General features: G+C 41.9%; 1 protein-coding gene across 3 annotated transcripts in view; it reads right to left on the bottom strand.

Annotated features, from left to right (window-relative positions):
* Positions 1-5389: 5389 nt before the first annotated feature.
* Positions 5390-20309, bottom strand: part of l3mbtl4 (L3MBTL histone methyl-lysine binding protein 4) — an 83634-nt gene continuing 68714 nt past the window's right edge. For all 3 annotated transcript variants that reach the window (XM_080855569.1, XM_080855570.1, XM_080855568.1), the window contains 3 exons: positions 18381-18553; positions 7949-8011; positions 5390-7222 (listed from right to left, as the gene is read on the bottom strand). In XM_080855569.1, coding sequence (XP_080711695.1) covers positions 7064-7222; positions 7949-8011; positions 18381-18553 — 395 coding nt within the window. In that variant the 3' untranslated portion in view covers positions 5390-7063. The remainder of the gene's footprint in view (positions 7223-7948; positions 8012-18380; positions 18554-20309) is intronic.

A 20309-nucleotide genomic window follows, 5' to 3' on the forward strand; every position in this document is an offset into this window, starting at 1 on the left:
TGTTTTACAATAATAGCATATCGTATCGTGCAGCAGTTGGTGCGTTGAAGGTGGGCACAAATATTCTGGCTGGCACGCGTTGTTGTACTTTACTGGATGCATATCACATCTGGAAATTTACATTTTATCCAGCGTGGTATGCATGCGTGGGTATATTAACTCATTTTAGAGGGATTACAATTAAAAATGGCAGACAAGACTTTAGGAACACCTGCAGCCGAATAGATACATATACTATAGATACTACATAAAATAAATACCTTTGTATTTAAGAAATATGTGGAGTGCTGTGAGAAGAAACACCAAATCAATGCAATCATTTCACATAAACGAAGTAACCGAACAACAGAAAATAGGTTCCATATACATTTTATCCGGGAGTATGCAAACAACAATGACTGAAACTACTTACCATGAGAAGTACAATTCAGATCCCATAATTTGGGTGTCTAAAACGAAAGTTTCTATCCTCGAGTGTGAAAATATCACGTTGTTATACAAATTCCAGGCACTCCACGTAATTCCATGTTTAGGAGACGGTTTGACAGGCACCGTTCAGCGCTGCGTTCATGTGCGCTCCCGTCGTTTCATGTGGACGTGTCTTTCCGCGCAAGAGCCTTCCCCCTTATATTCGGCGCGCTCGCGCTGATTCTCCTGGGAGTGTCTGTCAGGATGCCGTGCGCCGGAGTTTGAAACGGGGAGTTTTGTGCTGGCTGAATGGGGGTGTTGCTGATGTTACAGTGATTCTTGGGTGTTGTTGCTATGATACCAGAGCAGTCATCGATTGAAATTGCTGCAGGATTTGAATAATTGGCTTCTTAACTCTTTTCCACTGTAACCACCCCTGGCCGTGAGCAGATGCGCAGCAGCTCTTGATCACTGAAATTCACACTGATAGTCGGAGCGCGTGATATGAAACGTTTCGTCTGCAGTGGGCATGACAGACAGACGAGCGCAAAAACACCGAAGAATCAACTGTGCTGGACACCTGGCGCCCTCTGCAACATCAGGCTTCGGCTCATCATATCTTCAGTGTTGTGAGCGAGTCGCTTTCAATCCATGCGTCGCCGAGTACATGCGTGAGTGTACATTTACTGATGACCGTAAATTGATTAAGTTGGCACTTTGTGAGCGAGCATCATTATGGACCCCATCAACTCTGACGTTGATGCGCATTAGACCCCAATCAGTTACATTTACACGATACCTTACTCATTACATATGCACACTGATAGAGCGAACTCATTTATAACCACATTAACCTCAATTTAAAAAGCGAGATGAAAAGCCTCGCCATCTGCGTTCAATAGAGCTATAGTTCCCTGCAGGTGGGGAATGCATGCAACATTCTGTCGGACAGCTGTGTGGAATTCTGTGCTGGCCAGAACTTGGTTACTTTTCCATGACTCAATCCGTCACTATAAACGCATCACCAAAATCCTTTCAGCAAGTGCACATGAGGGATTACGCCAGAGGAAACTCAGGTAATAGGCCTACGATAATAGCAACACCATTTGAGGGGGAATTTGATTTAAAAATGCACAGCACATGTGCTGAATATCTACTGCTCAGGTATCTCAAGGCAAATGTGAATACAGGCAAAACCAGAGCTCTAGGCTACAGTGCGAAAAGAAACCCTACGTTTGGTCATTGGAAAATTACAAATTATAAAATAAAATTGATAGTAATTGGTGGGGTCCAGAAGGGGGAAGGGAAAAAGCATCTTGCTGCTGACCTCCGTTGCAAGGAGGCCTTAAAGGTGGTATATGTACGAATTTTAGTATAAAACATTTAAAAAATGATCTAACAATAGCTAAAGAATGTGAAGAAGTACTTAGTTTGACATAATGTCAAAAACACCTATGCACTGTGTTGCCCAGATATTCACTAGAGTAAGCATGCTAACGATAGCTTCTGTTCAGCCTCTCTCATGTACTTTGTACCCCATGAGTCACAAGCGAAAACTGCATGGAGCATAGGCAGGGGCTAAAATCCCATAGTGAACAAGTAGCTCATTAACAAGCCCATTTAGCATTGGTTAATGTTAATGGTTAGCCTATCAGCTAGTTCAAAAGCTTTAAGAAAGTAAATGAAGAACTGCAGGGGTCTGTTTACCTCAATTAAGTTAAAGGTACAGTGTATAGGATTTATAGGCATCTATGGAATATTGTATTCATAATTATGTTTTCATTAGTGTATAAATCCTAATGTTGCATCGCCATGTTTTTTTTTAAAGTAGCCCAGAATGGACTATCTACGTAGGCTATAACATCAGCAAATGTGAACGTAGCCGTTTGCAAATATAGAACCTGTACTTGAGTGTTGTTCATGTTCTTGCGAGATTCAGAATCTTCCGGTGCCATTAAACACAGTTCATGCGCACATGGAGCACAGAAAACAACATTGTCCGAAGTCCGAAACATCATCCACGTCGTCATCAAATTTGAAACAACACATTGAATTGAAGCATCTGTCCAGTCTTATGTATTATCTGTGAGAGATTGATAATCAAAAGACATCATTAACAAAGGGTAAGGCTGACCAACAAAGTTCCTCCGGCCAAGTGAAATACACAGCAACATTTCGTAACAAGAATGGGAGCATTCAGAGAATGCAAACCTCCGCCTTGTGACCTTGACCTTTGACCTTGACATCTGAAAATCTAAACAATTATTGCCATTATATTAACCAATCTCCCCACAAAGTTTGATGGAAATCGGTCCATGCGTTTCTGCGTAATCCTGCTAACAAACAAACATACAGGGGCGAAAACATAACCTCCTGGCGGAGGTAATAAACCGGTAACGTTTGTTTCCCAGCACCAAGTAGACAGACTTGTACTAGACTACATTGTAGAGATTGCAGCCTAAAAAGGCCAAAAAGCCATCGTTCATCAGACTAGTTACTGGTTTGCAGCCATCCAGGTGTGTGCCTTCAAGAAACTGTAACAGGCACTTTTGACAAAGGAATTCAAGGAAATTATTTGTGACCTTAAGACTGAACTCTCTGAAATTGATACTGTTTGCACAACAGTAAGATTGCTGGTCTGCTGTGAACAAGGCGTTTGTGGGCCTCATGATTCACAGGCTTAACAAGAATACTGTATGGGGCTGGAGATGGATGGGCAGGGGGAGGGGCTGCTGAAAACCTCAGAAAGAAACTGGGGCTGTGAACTTGTTCAAAAATTCAAAATTGTGAGCTATGAACATAAACTTGTTCATTTTAATCTGTGAGACAAGCTAGCTCTTGTGATGTGCACTGCTGAAAGCCGCTTGAGGCTAACAAGATTCAGGTTGCTGGGGCAGCCACCATGCACAAACCAAGGAGCTCCTTTGTGCTTGAGAGGAGGCTCTTATTAAGGGGAACAAACCCTCTGGATCTTTTGAAGTGAGATCCTGCATCTGCCTTAGCTCCCAGTCTTGGCCGCCAGATACAGTGAACGCTACTCGTCCCCTCGCCCCCCCCCCCCCCCCTACAAATACACTTCCTCCCAGACCTCACTTACAGCATACTGCTTTTAAGAGTCTCCCTTGTGCTCCTCTGCGGATCCCGGTGGAGCCATGTTTAACATACCTCTTTGCCTAAGCGGCAGGCTCCCGTCCAACTAAAATGCCTCCGTGTTTGTTCTTGGGGGCCTGCGCACACAATACTAAGTGCATGTTAAAATGGCCTGTGACCGCGAGTATTCCCACAGCTCTCTACAGAAAGGGCTGCGATCACTGAACCTGCCAATGACATCAGCAAATGTGCAAAAAGGGTTTAATGTTACCTCGGCGTGATTGCCTCTCTCTTTTTCTCCACAATACGATCAGCTACAACTGTAGTGTCAGAGTGGATGGAGTTATTCGTATCGGAGAAACGTGCAAGTGAAAGGGATAACTCACAAAGCAGCATGAAGGCTGATGGCGATGGCAAACACTGAATACTCACCAGAAGGCATTCTGTTTTAGTTTAGAACCCGGGTAACGGCTGGTGATTCTAAATGGAAAATGTTTCAGAAACAACCAAGACATGACGAGAAACTTTAGAAACCCAACTGTGTCCAGAATGATGCGTCATTTGGGATGGTGTGTGTGTGTGTGTGCCTGCATATAGAACTATAATAAAATGCTTACCATTAAAAATCTATAACTTAATTTCCAGTCCTGTATTAATCAAATGAATACTGTAGTAGCCATGGATCCCACTTCCTCGGACTGCCATTACTGGATGAGCCCAGGTTTCAAAATGAGCCCCTCGGAGGAAACGTCTAATTAGAAAGTGTGGAGGAGGGGGTAAGATGTTAAAGCCTCAAGAATCCCATCTCCTCCTGTGCAGCTGGTTCCAACAGCCCCATTTAAAGGTCTGTAGGAGTACAAACTACAGTGTCTCAGAACTCTGGGTCTATTCTAGAATCCATTCATGTTCTCCTAGGAAACCCCACAGCGGTTTAGGTAAAGGATTTTGACGTAATTTTCAGCTTTTTGCAAACAAAGTGTTCTTTGTGTGAAAACCTGCACATCAAGTCTTAAGGGTTTAAACAACCACGGAAAAAGCCATCTCTCACCTCTAGTGATTCACTTTCTTTTAGAGACTTTTTTCAAGAGCAGAGCAGAGTTTGCCAGTTAAAACCATGACAACACACCACATACAACATTCCACAAACAATTGATTCTTCTATGAAAACTTTCACCCATATCATAACTCACCAGGCAAGCATTCAAAATGGATATCACATTCTCCGCCCTATGAATCACAGAGGCTATTTCTGGGAACACCTCTACAGGCATAGACGAGCATATCCAATCTATTTATAATGTATGGAAAGGTACTTTAAAAAGGTAATCCTTTTCCATGGCCACTTTGATTTAAAGACAGCTATACGTTAACTTACCATGGAGGGTGCTCTCCACAGGAGATGATTAAAAACAACATCACATTTCCTACAGCCATCTTCAAGTGTGCTGAGAAGTGGGAGGATGGTCTCACACTTCCAGAGATTCTGAGAGACTGTCAGCTCGGCTAGCACACTACCGGGTGCCTTGTCCATGTGTCAGTCTGGTTTCCTCTGCATCGGGACACGAGGAGAGTGTGGGCACTAATATAGTTATTCAGCAGGCACCTACATTAAGCTAATATGAACTCAATAAGAACTAAGTGAACTCAATAACAACACTAAATAACGGTCATTATCTGCATTGCAAAGAACTCATGAAAACGATTCATCCTCCAGGTATCTTGGCTGAATTGTTACTTGCCGTTATACAACATAGTTGTATGGTGAAATGGATCTAATTCTGATGAGATCGATGTTAGGTGTGCGAAAAATAAAACGGGCATCAGAACCTTTGGATAACCACAAGCAGTACAAGGACACAAAGGGGAGATTCTACAGTTTATTTGGGTTGTGAAATCGTGATCTGAATTCATTTGGTTTTACAAAGTGTAAATTCAGTGTAAGAAACAGGGTTTACAAATATGTACAGAACAGTTTTGTTTGACTCAAGTTGTTGCTGTTTTTAACAGAGCTGAGAGGTTGCATTGTGTTGTTCCTGTAGGTTTTTCCATGCACTAAACAGCAGTCTTGCACGGCACAGCAGTGAAAATTATATATACGCATCAGAATAGAACGCTTTCAGATGCTCTTCATTTTGGGATTAAGATGGCCCCAGGAAGGTAAGTAAAATAAAAACTAAAAACAAAAAACATCAAACAAAAATAAAGGACAGTTTCTGTTTCACATTCCTGATCATTTCATTGGTGTTTGGCTGACTTTCAGTGACCACATTTACATGAAAAGCTTAAGCAAACAAAATAATCTTCTTATATCGTGGTTACACTGATAGTCAAGATTTTTAGCAAATATATACTTATATATTTTTATATGTTTTATTAACTGTGCATTATAACAAGTTTCTTAAATAAATCATTACGAAAGTTGCTCTGAAACAGAACAAATACTTTAAGTGAGGGGAACCTCGCCTATTGAAATGGAGGCTAGAATGAGCGCTGAACTCGCAGTCGAACCTTGTTGAATTTCATGTTTGTCCTGATCTACAGCAACAGATACAAAGGCTTAATAGAGAATAAAGTGTACAGTCAGAGAGGCTAAAGTCACCACAAAACAGACTTCAAAGAGTCTTGAAGCTACCTTAAATTACCATGACCTGTCAAACAAAAACTGGGATTTATCCGGACAAAGACTGAATGTTTTTTTTTTTTTTTTTTAAGATTCTAACGCTTTCCTAGATTTCTCTAATGTGCAATATATTATAAAATAAATTCTTTCAATTTTAAAAGAAATTTTGGCATTTCAAAATTCATAGACATATATTATTATTTTCCTTCAACTGTGCAAAACACCAATAGGCTTGCACAATAAATAAAGGTGAATCAGTAGGTACAGTGAAATTATACAACATTTATACAAAATAGAATAGAGTCAAATAAGAATAGATGACATAGGGGGCACCTCCCAGATATTAAGTCAGTAGATCAAAATAAGTACCATTATGTGTAAGTCCTGCCGGTTAGGGTTTGTAGACTGCTTCGGTTTGGAATAGAAATAGCACCTTGTTGACCCCCGAAAGAAAAACACCCAGCCGATTGCTATAGTAAATCTGTCTGTACTGTGAGCCCATGCTTGATTGTCACATGTCCGAACCTCTGAGTTATAACACAAGTACAGAACATAAGTTAGGTACAGTGTAAAAAGGATGTATAAAACTGTGCTGTGTGCCGGTGGGTGGGTTGACCTATGCACCTTAATAGTCTATTTGGACGTTTTAAAAAGGCAGATTTTTGGAGACAGAGTCCAAAAAGGAAAAAAAAATAGGAGAGAAGACACTGGGACCTATGAGTGGAGACTGGTGTTCTGAACAGAGCCTCTCGCTGCAAAGTCCTTTTTGACTTAAAGTACCTGTACACACTAAGGTTAAGAGGGTCTCGGAATGAAACAATACAGTTGATCTATGTGTGTTTTCACATACATGTTTAGAGTGGGGGTTAGGGGCTGGTACTGTAACTAGCTAGGCTTTTTTTGTATGTTTTTGCAGGGGATGTTTTTGTACATGTGTTTTGTACATCATGTGATGTTGGGGTCGCTGCTGGTAGACTGGTCGTCCTCGACGTGCTTGAACATCAGGATGGAGTTGTAGATCTTGAGGGCCGGGCCCAGCTTCACGCTCATGATCTTCACAATGTCCCTCTGGGTCAGGAGCAGGAAGGCTCTGCCATCGATTTGCTGGCAGGAAGGGATTGGGGTGGGGGTGGGGAGGGGTAATGAGTTAGATGAGTTACCATGCATTACTATGTGCATCCCATTTGAAGCACTGGGGCAGAAAAATCAACCTTGCTGTACTCGCCCTCAGCCCAACCTCCCAATGAGCTTTGTTTTCGGTAGAGGTGAATTGTCCATATCAATACAACAAACTCGTATTTTAGTGGCAATTTGTCTTTTGTTGTTTACAACTGTTTAATTACAGGCCCATTCTTCTTCAGTAAGACAAATGTGTTTAAAAGAGCCACATGAACTACGATCAATCCATTTGTGGGAAAGAGAATCCCAGCCTTTGGGATTCCAATGAAAATGTTCCAATGAAGTGAGGCTTTATGCTCTGAATACTGATTATGACCAGTGACTGTGTTATAAAAGTCTTTGATGGGATTTCTTTACTCACTTCCCCACCTAATACCAAAAAATGCCAACCGTTGCTATTTTAAAAGGTAGGAATCCTCATCTTAGATTCCCAAAGGCTGCGGATCCTAATGATGTAAAGAAGCTAGCAAACATGTCCAACTCACGTCCATCTCTATCTCATGACAATATTGCACCGTGATTACTAATAAAATAAAAACACTTAACTCTTTACACTTAGTATTCATTTAAAGTAGCAGTTGATTTTACATGAAGTCTTAAACCTAAAGACTAAACCTAAAGACCAGTGGCCATTTTTTCTCCAGTGCTTACCTCTTCTCTGAACTGCTTGGCCTGTTCGACGCAGCCTGGTAGTGAGTGGATGAAGTCGGCCACCTGCGGAGAGGGGGAGAGAGCAGGTCAGAGTAAGTTAGAACCCCTGGGCTCCAACATGCATATAGACCCCCATGTCTGAACACCACTCAGGGCAGGGTTTCCCAAAGCTGCCTTGACTCTACGTCATTCGTTGATATACCTTAAGCTGTACCTGCAAGGTGTTTCCCACAACGTCCCTAACTAAGTATACCTTCTGTAAGAGATACTTTTGTAAAGATAGTCTGGACCACTCTAAGCTATACCTTAACACAATTTTCAGATAAAACAAACGTTCTACAGTCTGAAGATGTTGTGCTGATGTCTGAACAAATGCACTGACTGCGGTATAACACCAAGATATGTGTTGCATTACATTTTGTGCTTCATAAAAAAAAAAAAAAAAAACATTGGTATGTTTATCCGTTCATTAGCCGTTCATTTTTAATCCCTTGCGAATACAAATCTATGAGCAACGTCTAGGCTACAGCCGTCCATATCTTTGGAACTTTATTTTATCTTGAATTTTGTATCCATTATTTCATGTCATGATCACCTGCACTCCAATCTGAATCATGCCTATCTCAATCATTTTAGGCATGCTCAAACCTACGTGAATGACAATAATAGATTCCAGATCATGGATTCAGCCTCTTAAGGTAGCCTATGCATAGGAAGGTTAGAGGAACTCTTAAGTAAACGACTTTATTAAGGTTTACCTTTAAACGTTAACAGACACCATTATCAGGAAACCAAGCCGGGGTAATTACTGTGAGGAAAGTTACATCATGGCATATACCGTGTTCAGATCTAACATATGGGCATGTTCCCTTATGTAAAAGTAAAACACTAAAGGGATGCTTGTCTACAGTACCAGTAAATACTGTTAGGACTACTTAGGGTACTCGTTATCAATACGACAATGTTATAATGTGCTCCCATATGGGAGCAGGGTAATACGACTGGTATGGGTAGTTCTTTCAGTGTTCAAGAAAAAAAAAACGACAGAGTGGGAGTTGTGAGTCACCCGTCTGTCCTAAATCTGCCCTGCTAGGCTGCTCACACTGCCCCATGTTGCACAACTTCCAGGAAGAGGTGAGGCAAAGAAAAAGGGGGGTGAATGTTCTTAGAAACAGCTTTTAGAAACTTCCATTAATAGAACACGGGAGTGGGCTTTTCTAAGGAAGTCGGAACAGCACCTTTGGTGAAGGTAGAGCGGGAGGCAAATGGGTTCAGGTAAAAATTGAGAGTTACGGCTTGGCAACGCACCGCATCTGAATCTGGGATAGCGGAGTGCAGTGTTTGCCAAGACATCTTTGCCTGTAAAGCTTTGTTTCATAAGTTGTCACAGAATTATGCAACCATTCCAGGTCTTGCCTGATTAAGTGCAAAATACCAGACCAGAGTAAAAATACATCCACGGAATAAATTAAGAGACCACTTCAAAATGATCAGTTTCTCTGGTTTTACTATTCACTTGTATGTGTTAAAGTAAAATGAACAATTAAGTTTCATTCTATAACCCACTGACAACATTCCTACCAAATTTAAAATAAAAATATTGTCATTTAGAGCATTTATTTGCAGAAAAATGACAAATGGCAAAAAAGATGCAGTGTTTTCAGATCTTGAATAATGCAAAGAAAACAAGTTCTTATTTATTTTCACAGTATTTTTCACAATACTAATGTTTTAACTTAAGATGAGTTCAGAAATCAATATTTGGTGGAATAACCTTGATTTACAATCACAGCTTTCATGTGTCTTGGCATGATCTCCACCAGTCTTTCACATTGGCGTTGGGTGACTTTATACTACTCCTGCCGCAAAAATTAAAGCAGCTCGGCTTTGTTTGATGGCTTGTGACCATCCATCTTGGTCTTGATCACATTCCATAGGTTTTAAAAGGGATTCAGGTCTGGGAATTGGTCTAGCCAAGACAGGGTCCTGATCTGGTGGTCCTTCATCCACACCTTCACTGACCTGGCTGTGTGGCATGTGTGGAGTATTGCTCTGCTGGAAAAAAACATTTCTCAGAGTTGGGGAACATTGTCAGAGCAAAAGGAAGCAAGTTTTTCATCCACTTTGTACTTTGCATGGCTGAGGTTTGCAAAAGAACATAAGGATTGAACCAAAGATGACTGGAGGTCATCTTCTAAGGTCATCTTCTCTGATGAGTCCAATTTTCAGCTTTGCCCAACACATGGTCGTCTGATGGTTAGACGGAGACCTGGAGAGGCCTACAAGCCCCAGTGTCTTGCCCCTACTGTGAAATTTGGTGGAGGATTGATGATGATCTGAGGGTGCTTCAGCAAGGCTGGAATCGGGACGCATGAAACAAGTTACAAAGTTGTCCTGGAAGACAACTTGCTTCCTTTTGCTCTGACAATGTTCCCCAACTCTAAGGAGTGTTTTTTTCCAGCAGGACAATGCTCCAAGCCACACAGCAAGGTCAGTGAAGGTGTGAATGAAGCACCACCACATCAGGACCCTGTCATGGCCAGCCCAATCTCCAGACCTGAATCCCATTAAAAACCTCTGGAATGTGATCAAGTGGAAGATGGATGGTTACAAGCCATCAAACAAAGCCGAGCTGCTTGAATTTTTGCGCCAGGAGTAGTATAAATTCACCCAACAGCAATGTGAAAGACTGGTTATTCCACCAAATATTGATTTCTGATCTCTTCCGAAGTTACAACATTAGTATTATGTTATTTAAAAAATAATATGAGCTTGTTTTCTAAGCATTATTCGACATCTGGAAACACTGCATCTTTTTTGTTATTTTGACCAATTGTCTTTCCTACAAATAAATGCTCTAAATGTCGATATTTGTATTTGAAATTTGGTTGAAATGTTGTCAGTTGTTTAAGTTTAAAATAAAACAAAAATCTAAATTTTACTCAAACACTTACCAATAAATATTAAAACCAGAGAAACTGATCATTTTGAAGTGGTCTCTTAATTTTTTCTGCGGCTGTATATTTGGTGAAATATGTCAATCAGAGCTAAAAAGTCTTCTCCACAAACCCTATGTGTGTCTTTCTTTTCTCTCAGCACTTCTGAATATAATACTGACATTCTGCCTGCTCTCAGACTATTGTTGCTGAGTTAGTGCTAAATAAGAGCATATGTAGCACTTTGGGATCATTGCTTTTAGAAGGGGGAAAAATAGAAAAATGTCAAGGCATGTCAAACTACCTCAATGGTGCCTGACAGGTACAGAGTCCTCAGAGGGTTAAACTAAATTAGTTAAAATCACAGTACATAAGCATTATAGCCATCTCTGGTTGTAAAGGGTGGTTCTTAAACCGTTTGCAACTAGTCATTAATTAGAAATAAATGCCTCTAAATTGTCTTGGAATCATACTCAAAGCATACAAATAACCTCCTCTCTCTGATGCTCGAGGTCATCTTCATGAACAACATTCAATTCCTGTCCAACATCACTAAGGTCAAGACCTTGACTGCGAGAGGTAATTCCAAAGCATTGACTTACACACTACCACGATGCACTCTACATGAAGGTACCCTGGATCAATGAATCAATGCAATCGGTCACGACAAAGGGCTTCTGTTTTTTGGCCTCTGGGGCTTCCCATTCACCGTGTACTCACTGTGTATTCACTCAGTATGAATAATGGGCCTCTACTGATCCTAGAGGGAATGTTGGCTTTGGGATTGCATGTGAAGTCATCACTTGCCATTCCTGGTTTTTGGATGTCGGTATTTATAGCTATGCTTGCATAATGTAGTCATTTAGAGGCAATATGGAAATTGAGTCCTGAACACAAATTAAGTCCTTTTAGCCAAACTCTCCGTGCTCCAAGATGCCCATTAAAAACTGATCACATAATTACACAGGCCTTCCTTAATCAGGTGAGACTGAGGCGCTCAGCTTATACAGAGCAGAGACAGAGCTACGACAGGCACTACTGTGGGGGGATGGGAGGAACACATGAAGAAACTCTGAGCTGTAGGACCCGCAGCATACAGTATGTCAATAATGCAGGGGTATGCTGCCGCAATAGGTAAAAATCCCCAACAGAGATCATAAAATTACAAAGCCTTACATAACCGGAGTCAGATATGCTCTGCTGATAAAAAGAGGAAGTCCTTGAACACACATTACTGGGGTTGGTTGGTTGGAGATGTGAGGCAGATATGCGAAACTAGGCTGAATTAAATACAATAATGTAGGGTTGGACTCCAGCCAAATTCATTTGCCCCCAAAAGGGATCAGGTAATTGCAAAACCCCACATCAGTGGTTATGTTGATACAAGATAATTACAAAAGGGGGAGACGTGTGTATTATTGCAGGTGGGGGATGAGAGGCAGATATGAGAAACTCTGAGCTGTACGACCACCAGCATATATAATGTCAATAATGCAGGAGTACATTGCTGCAGTACAGATCCATACTGAATAGACCTGGGTGGAGGGAAGAGAGAAGGGTGCAGGAGACTGGGAAGGCAGGGAAGAGAGAAGGGTGAAGGAGACTGGTAAGGCAGGCAGGGAAGATGGAAGGGTGCAGGGGACTGGGCAGGCAGGGAGGAGGGAGGAGGGAAGGATGCAGGAGACTGGGCAGGCAGGGAGGAGGGATGGCTCACCCAACACCCCTGGCAGGGGGCCAGCAGTTCTCTAAGCAATGTGCTATAATTGAGGCTGCGCTCACTTTATTTGCATGAACCACAGGCTGCCTACAACCTTACAAGACATGTAGAGCTGGTAGGGGCAAAGACATGAATATGCAAATGTAAATCTACCTTGCTTAATGAGTGTAGGAGTGAGGTATTCTGCTAGTGGCTTTCTATCTTTGTCAGAGAGGAAAGTCTTAAAACTATGCTGCTGGGTTGAGTAGGATTTCAGCCTGTACAAATTAGAATTCATCTAGCAGTAAGCCTTTATAACAATTTCATCTGCATCATGGAAGTCAGGGTTCAAATAAAGAACCTGATGACTCAATGGGCAATGAACAATCTATAATCTGAATAACTAAACTGACTGTAGATTTCACATTGTAAATAATATATTATAAATGAATAATCCCCTATATATTTAATGTAAGTAGGGCATACTTCAAATCTACAGAAAGGTATGCTATTGAGACTATATAACCAGAAATCATTGTTATCCAGTTGACGTGTAAACAGTGAGTTAACAAACTTCAAGCAAATAAGCAAATGTCAAACATTATGTCAAACATTGTTGCAATATGCTTTCCCTTCCAGCTTAAGGGCCCTCATTTAATTGACAGGGAATGAGCAAAGAGAAGAACTAAAGCTATCGTGTGGGAACATTGCGCTAACCCACCCATGTTTGCACTCAGGATCTTGCCCATAGTATTAAATTAGCTAAATTATTTTGCCAAATTATTCATTTTGCTAAAGCTCATGTGCGACAGAAATTTCTCATTGCTTTGTGCATTACCAGTTGCCTATCAATGAAATTATGGCCATAACTGGTTTAAATTGCTTGATCTTCCCCTTCTGAGTTTTAATATCTGAACATAGTCTGCATCAAAAACTAAATAAAACATTTGTTCAGTCAGACTCCCTTATGTCTGCCTATTCCCAGGAGACCCCGGGTATGTGTGCATCTTTGCAGCTGTTGCAGGGGGTTCGGTGTGAAAGCTCCAGCATCTCCAACTCAGCTGGATGTCCTGCGGGCCAGGCCAGTGAGGCTCAAGGCCAGGACTAACATCTTCAGCACTCAGCGCAGGTCATGTATTAAACATCTAAACTTACCCTTCCCTGCACCGCACTTTCTGGAAACATTTCGAAAATATTCTCAAAAAAATCAGAGCGAATGTAGATGCTGTGCACATATTATATGAGAAAAACAGCGAGCGATGGGAGTGCTGGCTGCCAACATTACACTGATGTCTGTGATTCTCTGCATACAGATCCAACCGTCCCATAATCCTCTCCCCCCTGCAGTCATAACTCCGGGTTCATTTTTCCCCATCACCCTTCTATGAACCCCTAAGACAGTAGTCCCAGTAGACAACAGCGCAGATTTACGGTCAATACTCAGATGTGTAGCCATTTCACTAAGCTTATTAGTGCTGCATGCTTGGAAACGTCTCTGTCGCTGACCTGTATTCTGGCTAAAGGCCAGTGAATATCTCAATAAAATTGTGTAGCCAGTGAATGTGACAACACTAAAGATTTAATTCATGGCACTGGACCTGATAACATCACATTGTCGCTATTTCTCTGTTCTCCTGGCAATGATGTAATTTGCTCTTTTGATGAGTGAAGTAATGGTTGCAATTTGACCAGCTTTAGATAAAGTAATGCTAAAGTTTGAGTGGCCATTTGACCAGCTTTAGATAACGTAATGCTAAAGTTTGAGTGGATGGCTTCTGCTTTTACTTTAGCCTACTGATTGCTTTGGAATCACTGTACTTTATCTATTTCATTTGGGTGCAGCTTAAAAGAAACCATATTTTGCCAGGAATAGACAATGTGACTAAAACCTCTGCATGGATGGTTTTCAATCCTGTAACTCTTTTGTCCTCGATAACAATAAATATCTTCACTTCCACTGCCACTTTACTGGAAGTGGTTGTGTAAACATTGTACTGTTTGTTTGTTGTTTGTATATTGATTCAGTCACTGCAACTTCTAATACACCATAGTGTGCTTGCCCAGACTGCTCATATGTACGTTAACGTCACTCTAAATGAACACAACACTGCTCTAATCCATAACACATGTCTACCCTTTGACTATAACAGCTGGCAGAATAGGTGGGTGTTTTGAGCATTTTGTAATACTCAGTTTAAGCTCACTGGGAAGCACTAAATAACTTCATCTGTTTGATCGTTACAGGAAATATTTGCATTGACATTTATTCTCTGTATTCTTGACAGCAAAGCAAAATCCCTACTCCCACCGCCAATCAAATGTCACGAGTATGTGTCCGTGGTTGTGCATATTCCTCTACGCATCTGGTGTAGTGTTGTGTTATTCAGTGCGGGTCCTAGGCCCTTAGTCCTAATTGACAGCATGGTTGGTAATCACTCCAGACAGCCTAAGAGTCTGTTTTTTTGTGCTGTTTCCTCGTCATGCTCGAGTGTGTGTGTGTGTGTGTGTGTTCGGGGGGCTGTTTGAGCGCTGAGACAAATAATCCCTTCACCTCATCAATCGCCGCCACCCGGCAACGGAGTGGGCAGTTTGCGACGGCGCCCCACAGTGGAGTTAAAAGAGGTGTTTAAGGAGTGTGTGTGTGTGTGTGTGTGTGTGTGTGTGTGTGTGTGTTTGAATGTAAATGGCTCCTTAGATGAGAACCGGTCTAGAGAGACACACTGGCATTTCAGATTAAGCTTTTCCTACTGGGGAGAGACGATTGATGGAGAACAGCAAGGACCTTCTCTTTCAAGTTTGATCAGTGATGGATATTAACAATTCAATTTGTGCCAAAGCTGCCAATGAACTCTCATTACAGTGCAAAAAGGTCTCTCTCTCTCTCTCTGATGGCATATTTAACATACCCATTTGAATTCTAAATGACACTTAAAGACTACAATGACAATTTTTTGAGGTGCTATTCGAACACGTCTTTGGGCAGCCAATAACGTTTCAAGGGCATGATTGCTCTCTTTGAAACGCTTTCTATTTATGTAGACTTTTAGGATGAGGGCCAAACTCCCTCTCTCCTGCTCCCTCTCTCTTTCTCTTACATATGCTAAGGCAAAATACTTCTCTCTTACCAAAGACTTTACTATCTTGCCAGACATTTTGTCTTAAAATATAACAACACGTAGGCAGAGTGCTCATTTGCGGTAAAGTTACTATGCTGCTGTTCTCACGCTAAGAATACATTATGCAGCGTGAGATCATATCCTATAAACCTCCAGCTCAAATTGTTTACATTTGTAATTGAATCAACCATTCCTCCAACAACACATCGCTTGTGAGACCTGTTTACAGTCTCCTCTTCAGGAGGAGGAGGAGAGCACAGCGTTTACAGCACCTGTCTGTTTACTGACAGACAGAGGGGTCAGAGTGCGACTTACTTCCCGTAACTATGGCAATGCTCGTGTGAGCAGTCACCATCAGAGGCTAAAGGGCCTCTATCAGCAGTGAGGTGGAAATGATGGGGAGGTGGAGAGAGAAAGAAATAGAGAGAGAGAGAGAAAATAGATTGTTCTTGACTGACGAACAACACTGTCAACCTGTAACCCCCTCGTCAAAGCAAGAAAAGCCTTTATGAAAGCTTCATATAACAGACACACACATACACAGATGCACATGACTGCACACAAAGAAACACACACACGCTCATCCACACACCTTAGCACAAGCTTAGCTGCTCCAGAACATCATGTTCGGTACAATGACGATTCCGATTTGAGCAGCCATCCTCATGTGTTTCCCTCTACTGCAGCCTGTGCTTGCTAACACACAAGCCAAATGTGTGACTTCTAAATACTTATAAAGAGTTTGAGTAAGCAGCGGAGAGTAAAACCCCTTCCCTTGACACTAAGCCCACTACTCGCACAGTACCTGCGACAGGCAGAAACAACAGCGATTAGACACCAGCCAGAAATGAAGAAATAATGACAGATAGCTGCAAAGACTAGAGGCCATTCTAACTTAATGACAGCTAATTAGCCACTAATTTGAAGCCATCACACATCCAGTCCCATAAAGAGTTGACTCAGGGCCACATTTTAGGCTTTTGGGTAGTGATTATTAGTTAATGAGCCATTCCAAGCCTTATTTACGTCACAGCATTTGAAAGATACCTCAATCCCCAATCATTACAGCACAGTGTATGCTGACAACCTGATGTCTGTGAGGACCTTGAGCGGAGCTACAGGAGAGGCATTCAATAAGGTGGCTTTTTACTGGGGCTAGAAATCTCTACCTCAGGCTCATTATCTTTTACAGCTATGTTTTCATGGATAGTTGCTGAGAAATAACCCCCTACTGTGTGCTTGGCACTGCTTTTGGAGACGCATAGAGCAGTGACCGCTGTGGTACTGTGGTGCATGGAGGTGTGAGGTGAGCACATTTAAAAAAGAGGTACAGTTACTAGATGGAGACTAATGATGGAGAGGGCTCTAGATTAGGGGTTTCTGACCAACAGACAAGGAACATTGTGTTAACATTGAGTGAGGAGAGGGTTAGATGTAGGGGTGTAAAAAAGAATCGTTTTGCATCGATGCATCGATCCAACAGCCGACGATACGATGCATCGACACGTCCGCAAGAGTATCGATCTAAAAAAAAAAAAAAAAAAAAAAAAAAAATTTTTTTTTTTTTTTTTTTTTTTTTTACTTTTTGTTGCTAGTGCACTTTGATGACTATTTTTATTTTATAGTGAATGAAGTAGGCCTACAGGGGTATTTTTTGTTACCATTTGCTGCTACTAGTGCACATTTGCACTCATTGCACTGATTTTGTGGAGCATTGTCATTTTAAATTGAATTAACTACAGGCCTATTTTTTGTTACCGTTTGCTGCTAGTGCACTTTTGCACTGATTTTGTTGAGTATTGTTATTCTATAGTGAATGTGGTATAGGCCTATTTTTGTTACTTAACACTTTGTACTTTGTACAGTACTTTTTGATGCATGGCCTTTCAGAATCTATAACAGGGGCATTATTATTTTTCAGTGAATGAGGTTGTCATAGGCCTAGGTGGAGTACAACTTTTCTACTTCTGTTATTGGCTGTTGTTTCTCAAATAAAATGCATAACGATATAACAGCTTTCATTGATTTATTTCAAATCTGACACATTGTCTAGCCTGTAAGGTAAAAAAAAGAACAAATTAATCGAATCGAAATCGAATCGTATCGTGGTGTATTCATGAGTATCGAAAATAATCGAATCGTTGGGTCAGGAAATCGATACTGAATCGAATCGCCATGATGGGTGTGATTTACACCCCTAGTTAGATGGAGTTTAGGGTTCCCCAGCAGCTGATTCAAATATAAGAATCACTACGGCATACTTTCATCTCCATCTAAAGACGACATTTATGATTCACTGGGACTAAACTGATTAGCATGGCATGGCTAAAAGAGCATCATTGAAAAGACATACAGGAGGAGCAGAGGAAACAGGAGGACCGTTCTAGGTTCTAGTTTCCTCTATATGTTGTAGTATTGATACCTACGTATGTACTAGGAATTTAACCCCTGCCTTCAGAGTACATATGAGAATTCAGGTTAAGTATTTGTTTTCAATTGTGATTCACTGATCCAAGCTTTTAGCTAACTTAAATGTACTGTCATCCATAATATAAGAGTGTTGCTACACCCTTGTACTGATATATACGAGCACCATTTAACAGAAATGAGACAGTGAAATTAGATGTATTGGGTTTCTGTGCTCCAAGGTTAGTGTTGTTGGTTCTAGGCTGAGGGCTCCTCACCTCGTCTACGGTCCAGTGGGCCACGAGGCTGGCCTGCACGCCCGCCACCCCGGGGAGGAGCTTACAGTGCTGCTCCCAGCACAGCGGCAGGTCCCTGCTGGGGTGGGCCGACATCGCAGAGAGGAAGACAGACTGGTGGAGGGCCTGCTGCAGACTGTCTGCATTACGCTCCCCTAGAGAGAGAGAGAGGAAGAGAGAGAGAGGGAGAGAGAGAGGGGGGGAGAGGGAGAGAGAGAGAGGGTGGGGGAGAGAGAGAGAGAGGGGGGGGAGAGAGAGAGAGGGAGAGAGAGAGAGGGGGGGAGAGGGAGAGAGAGAGAGGGGGGGAGAGATAGAGGGAGAGAGAGAGGGGGGGGAGAGAGAGAGCGAGAGAGAAGGAGAGAGAGAGAGAGAGAGGGAGAGAGAGAGGGGGGGAGAGAGAGAGAGCGAGAGAGAAGGGGGAGAGAGAGAGCGAGAGAGAAGGGGGGAGAGAGAGAGCGAGAGCGAGAGAGAAGGGGGTGGGGGTGGAAAAAGGAGGAGATAAGAGGGAAAGAGAGGAAATTTAGTTAGAGAGCGATTGATATGTAAAAGACAATAGAGAACAACAATAAAGAAAGACAGAGGCCAAGAAAGAAAGAAAAAAAGATTGGAAGGTTTTGAGAAGAGGGAGAGGGAGAGGGAGAGGGAGAAATATATGAAATGTATTCAGCTGCACAGATATTGCATATTAAGCTTTGTCCTTATACACTAGTGTACATAACCAAACAGCCTGTTCTGGTAGATAATATTCTACTGCATCTTGGTTTGGGTAAGCACATAACCTTTCACAGAAAACACAATAAAAGGCAGACAATGGAAAGCCAAGAGAATGAGAGGGAACAGAAGCTACGAAACCAAGGGGTTCACTCACACACACACCACTTCCTGACACAACTCTCTCACTAGCTCTCACACTCTCACACACACACACACACACACACACACACACACACACACACACACACACACACACGCACACACACACGCACACACACCCCATTACCTCCTGCAAGTACAGCTGTGCAGAATACCAGGGTCCGCTAATTAAAAAAGCTTGACAAACAGCCCTTACAGACAATGTACTGCTGGGAACTAAATGAGAAAATGGAGGGGCACTTTGGTCAGACTTATAATAACGCATATCTCCCCATACACAGCTAGATACTGGGAGAATATTAGCACCCCAACACAAGAACCCCATACTGTGTTAATTCACCTTAGCACAGCGCAGAGAGTGAGGTAAGGAAATGGCCGAGTGGGCTGTAAAAGCCTGGCTTATATGGCTGCAGGGGGACCAGCTAGCCCTCTAGATCTGGGATTAGACCCAGTGGGATGGAACAGAGAGGAACACAGGGCCAGAAACGGAGAAAAAGAAGAAGAAGAAGAAAAAAAAAAAAGAGACATCTGGGAGTTATGTAGAGGTGACAAAAAGGACAACACTCATGGTATCAATTGTCTTTGTAGGAATCGGGATTGAACACAGAGATTGGATTAACTGATATATTAATAATTTGATTCATTGATGACAATCAGTGACATGTCTTCATGGAAATATACAATGAATCTTAACTGATAGCCAAGATTAATGGCAATTACAATTTGGTTTATGATGTGTCTCGTTTAACATTGGGATTAAACCATCTCACGGGAGGGTGTTGGGATGAAAAGTGTTGATTCACTTTACCTGCAGACAAAACTAACAAATATATCTACTACATTACGGAGTGTGTGTGGAACATTTGTCACACCTAACAACACACAGACCCTCCTTGGATGAGTCTTACTTTATCGAGGCATTAAAACCCCCACTCTTTTGCAGAGATCCTTCTGTATAAATACTGTACCACACATCCCGTTATTAAAGCTGAGCAGTAGAACGCTGCAGTCCACAGAGTGCTGGCTCTGCTATATTAA

The sequence above is a fragment of the Sprattus sprattus genome (genome assembly GCF_963457725.1).
Source record: "Sprattus sprattus genome assembly, chromosome: 17".
NCBI classification, from domain to species: Eukaryota; Metazoa; Chordata; class Actinopteri; order Clupeiformes; family Clupeidae; genus Sprattus; species Sprattus sprattus.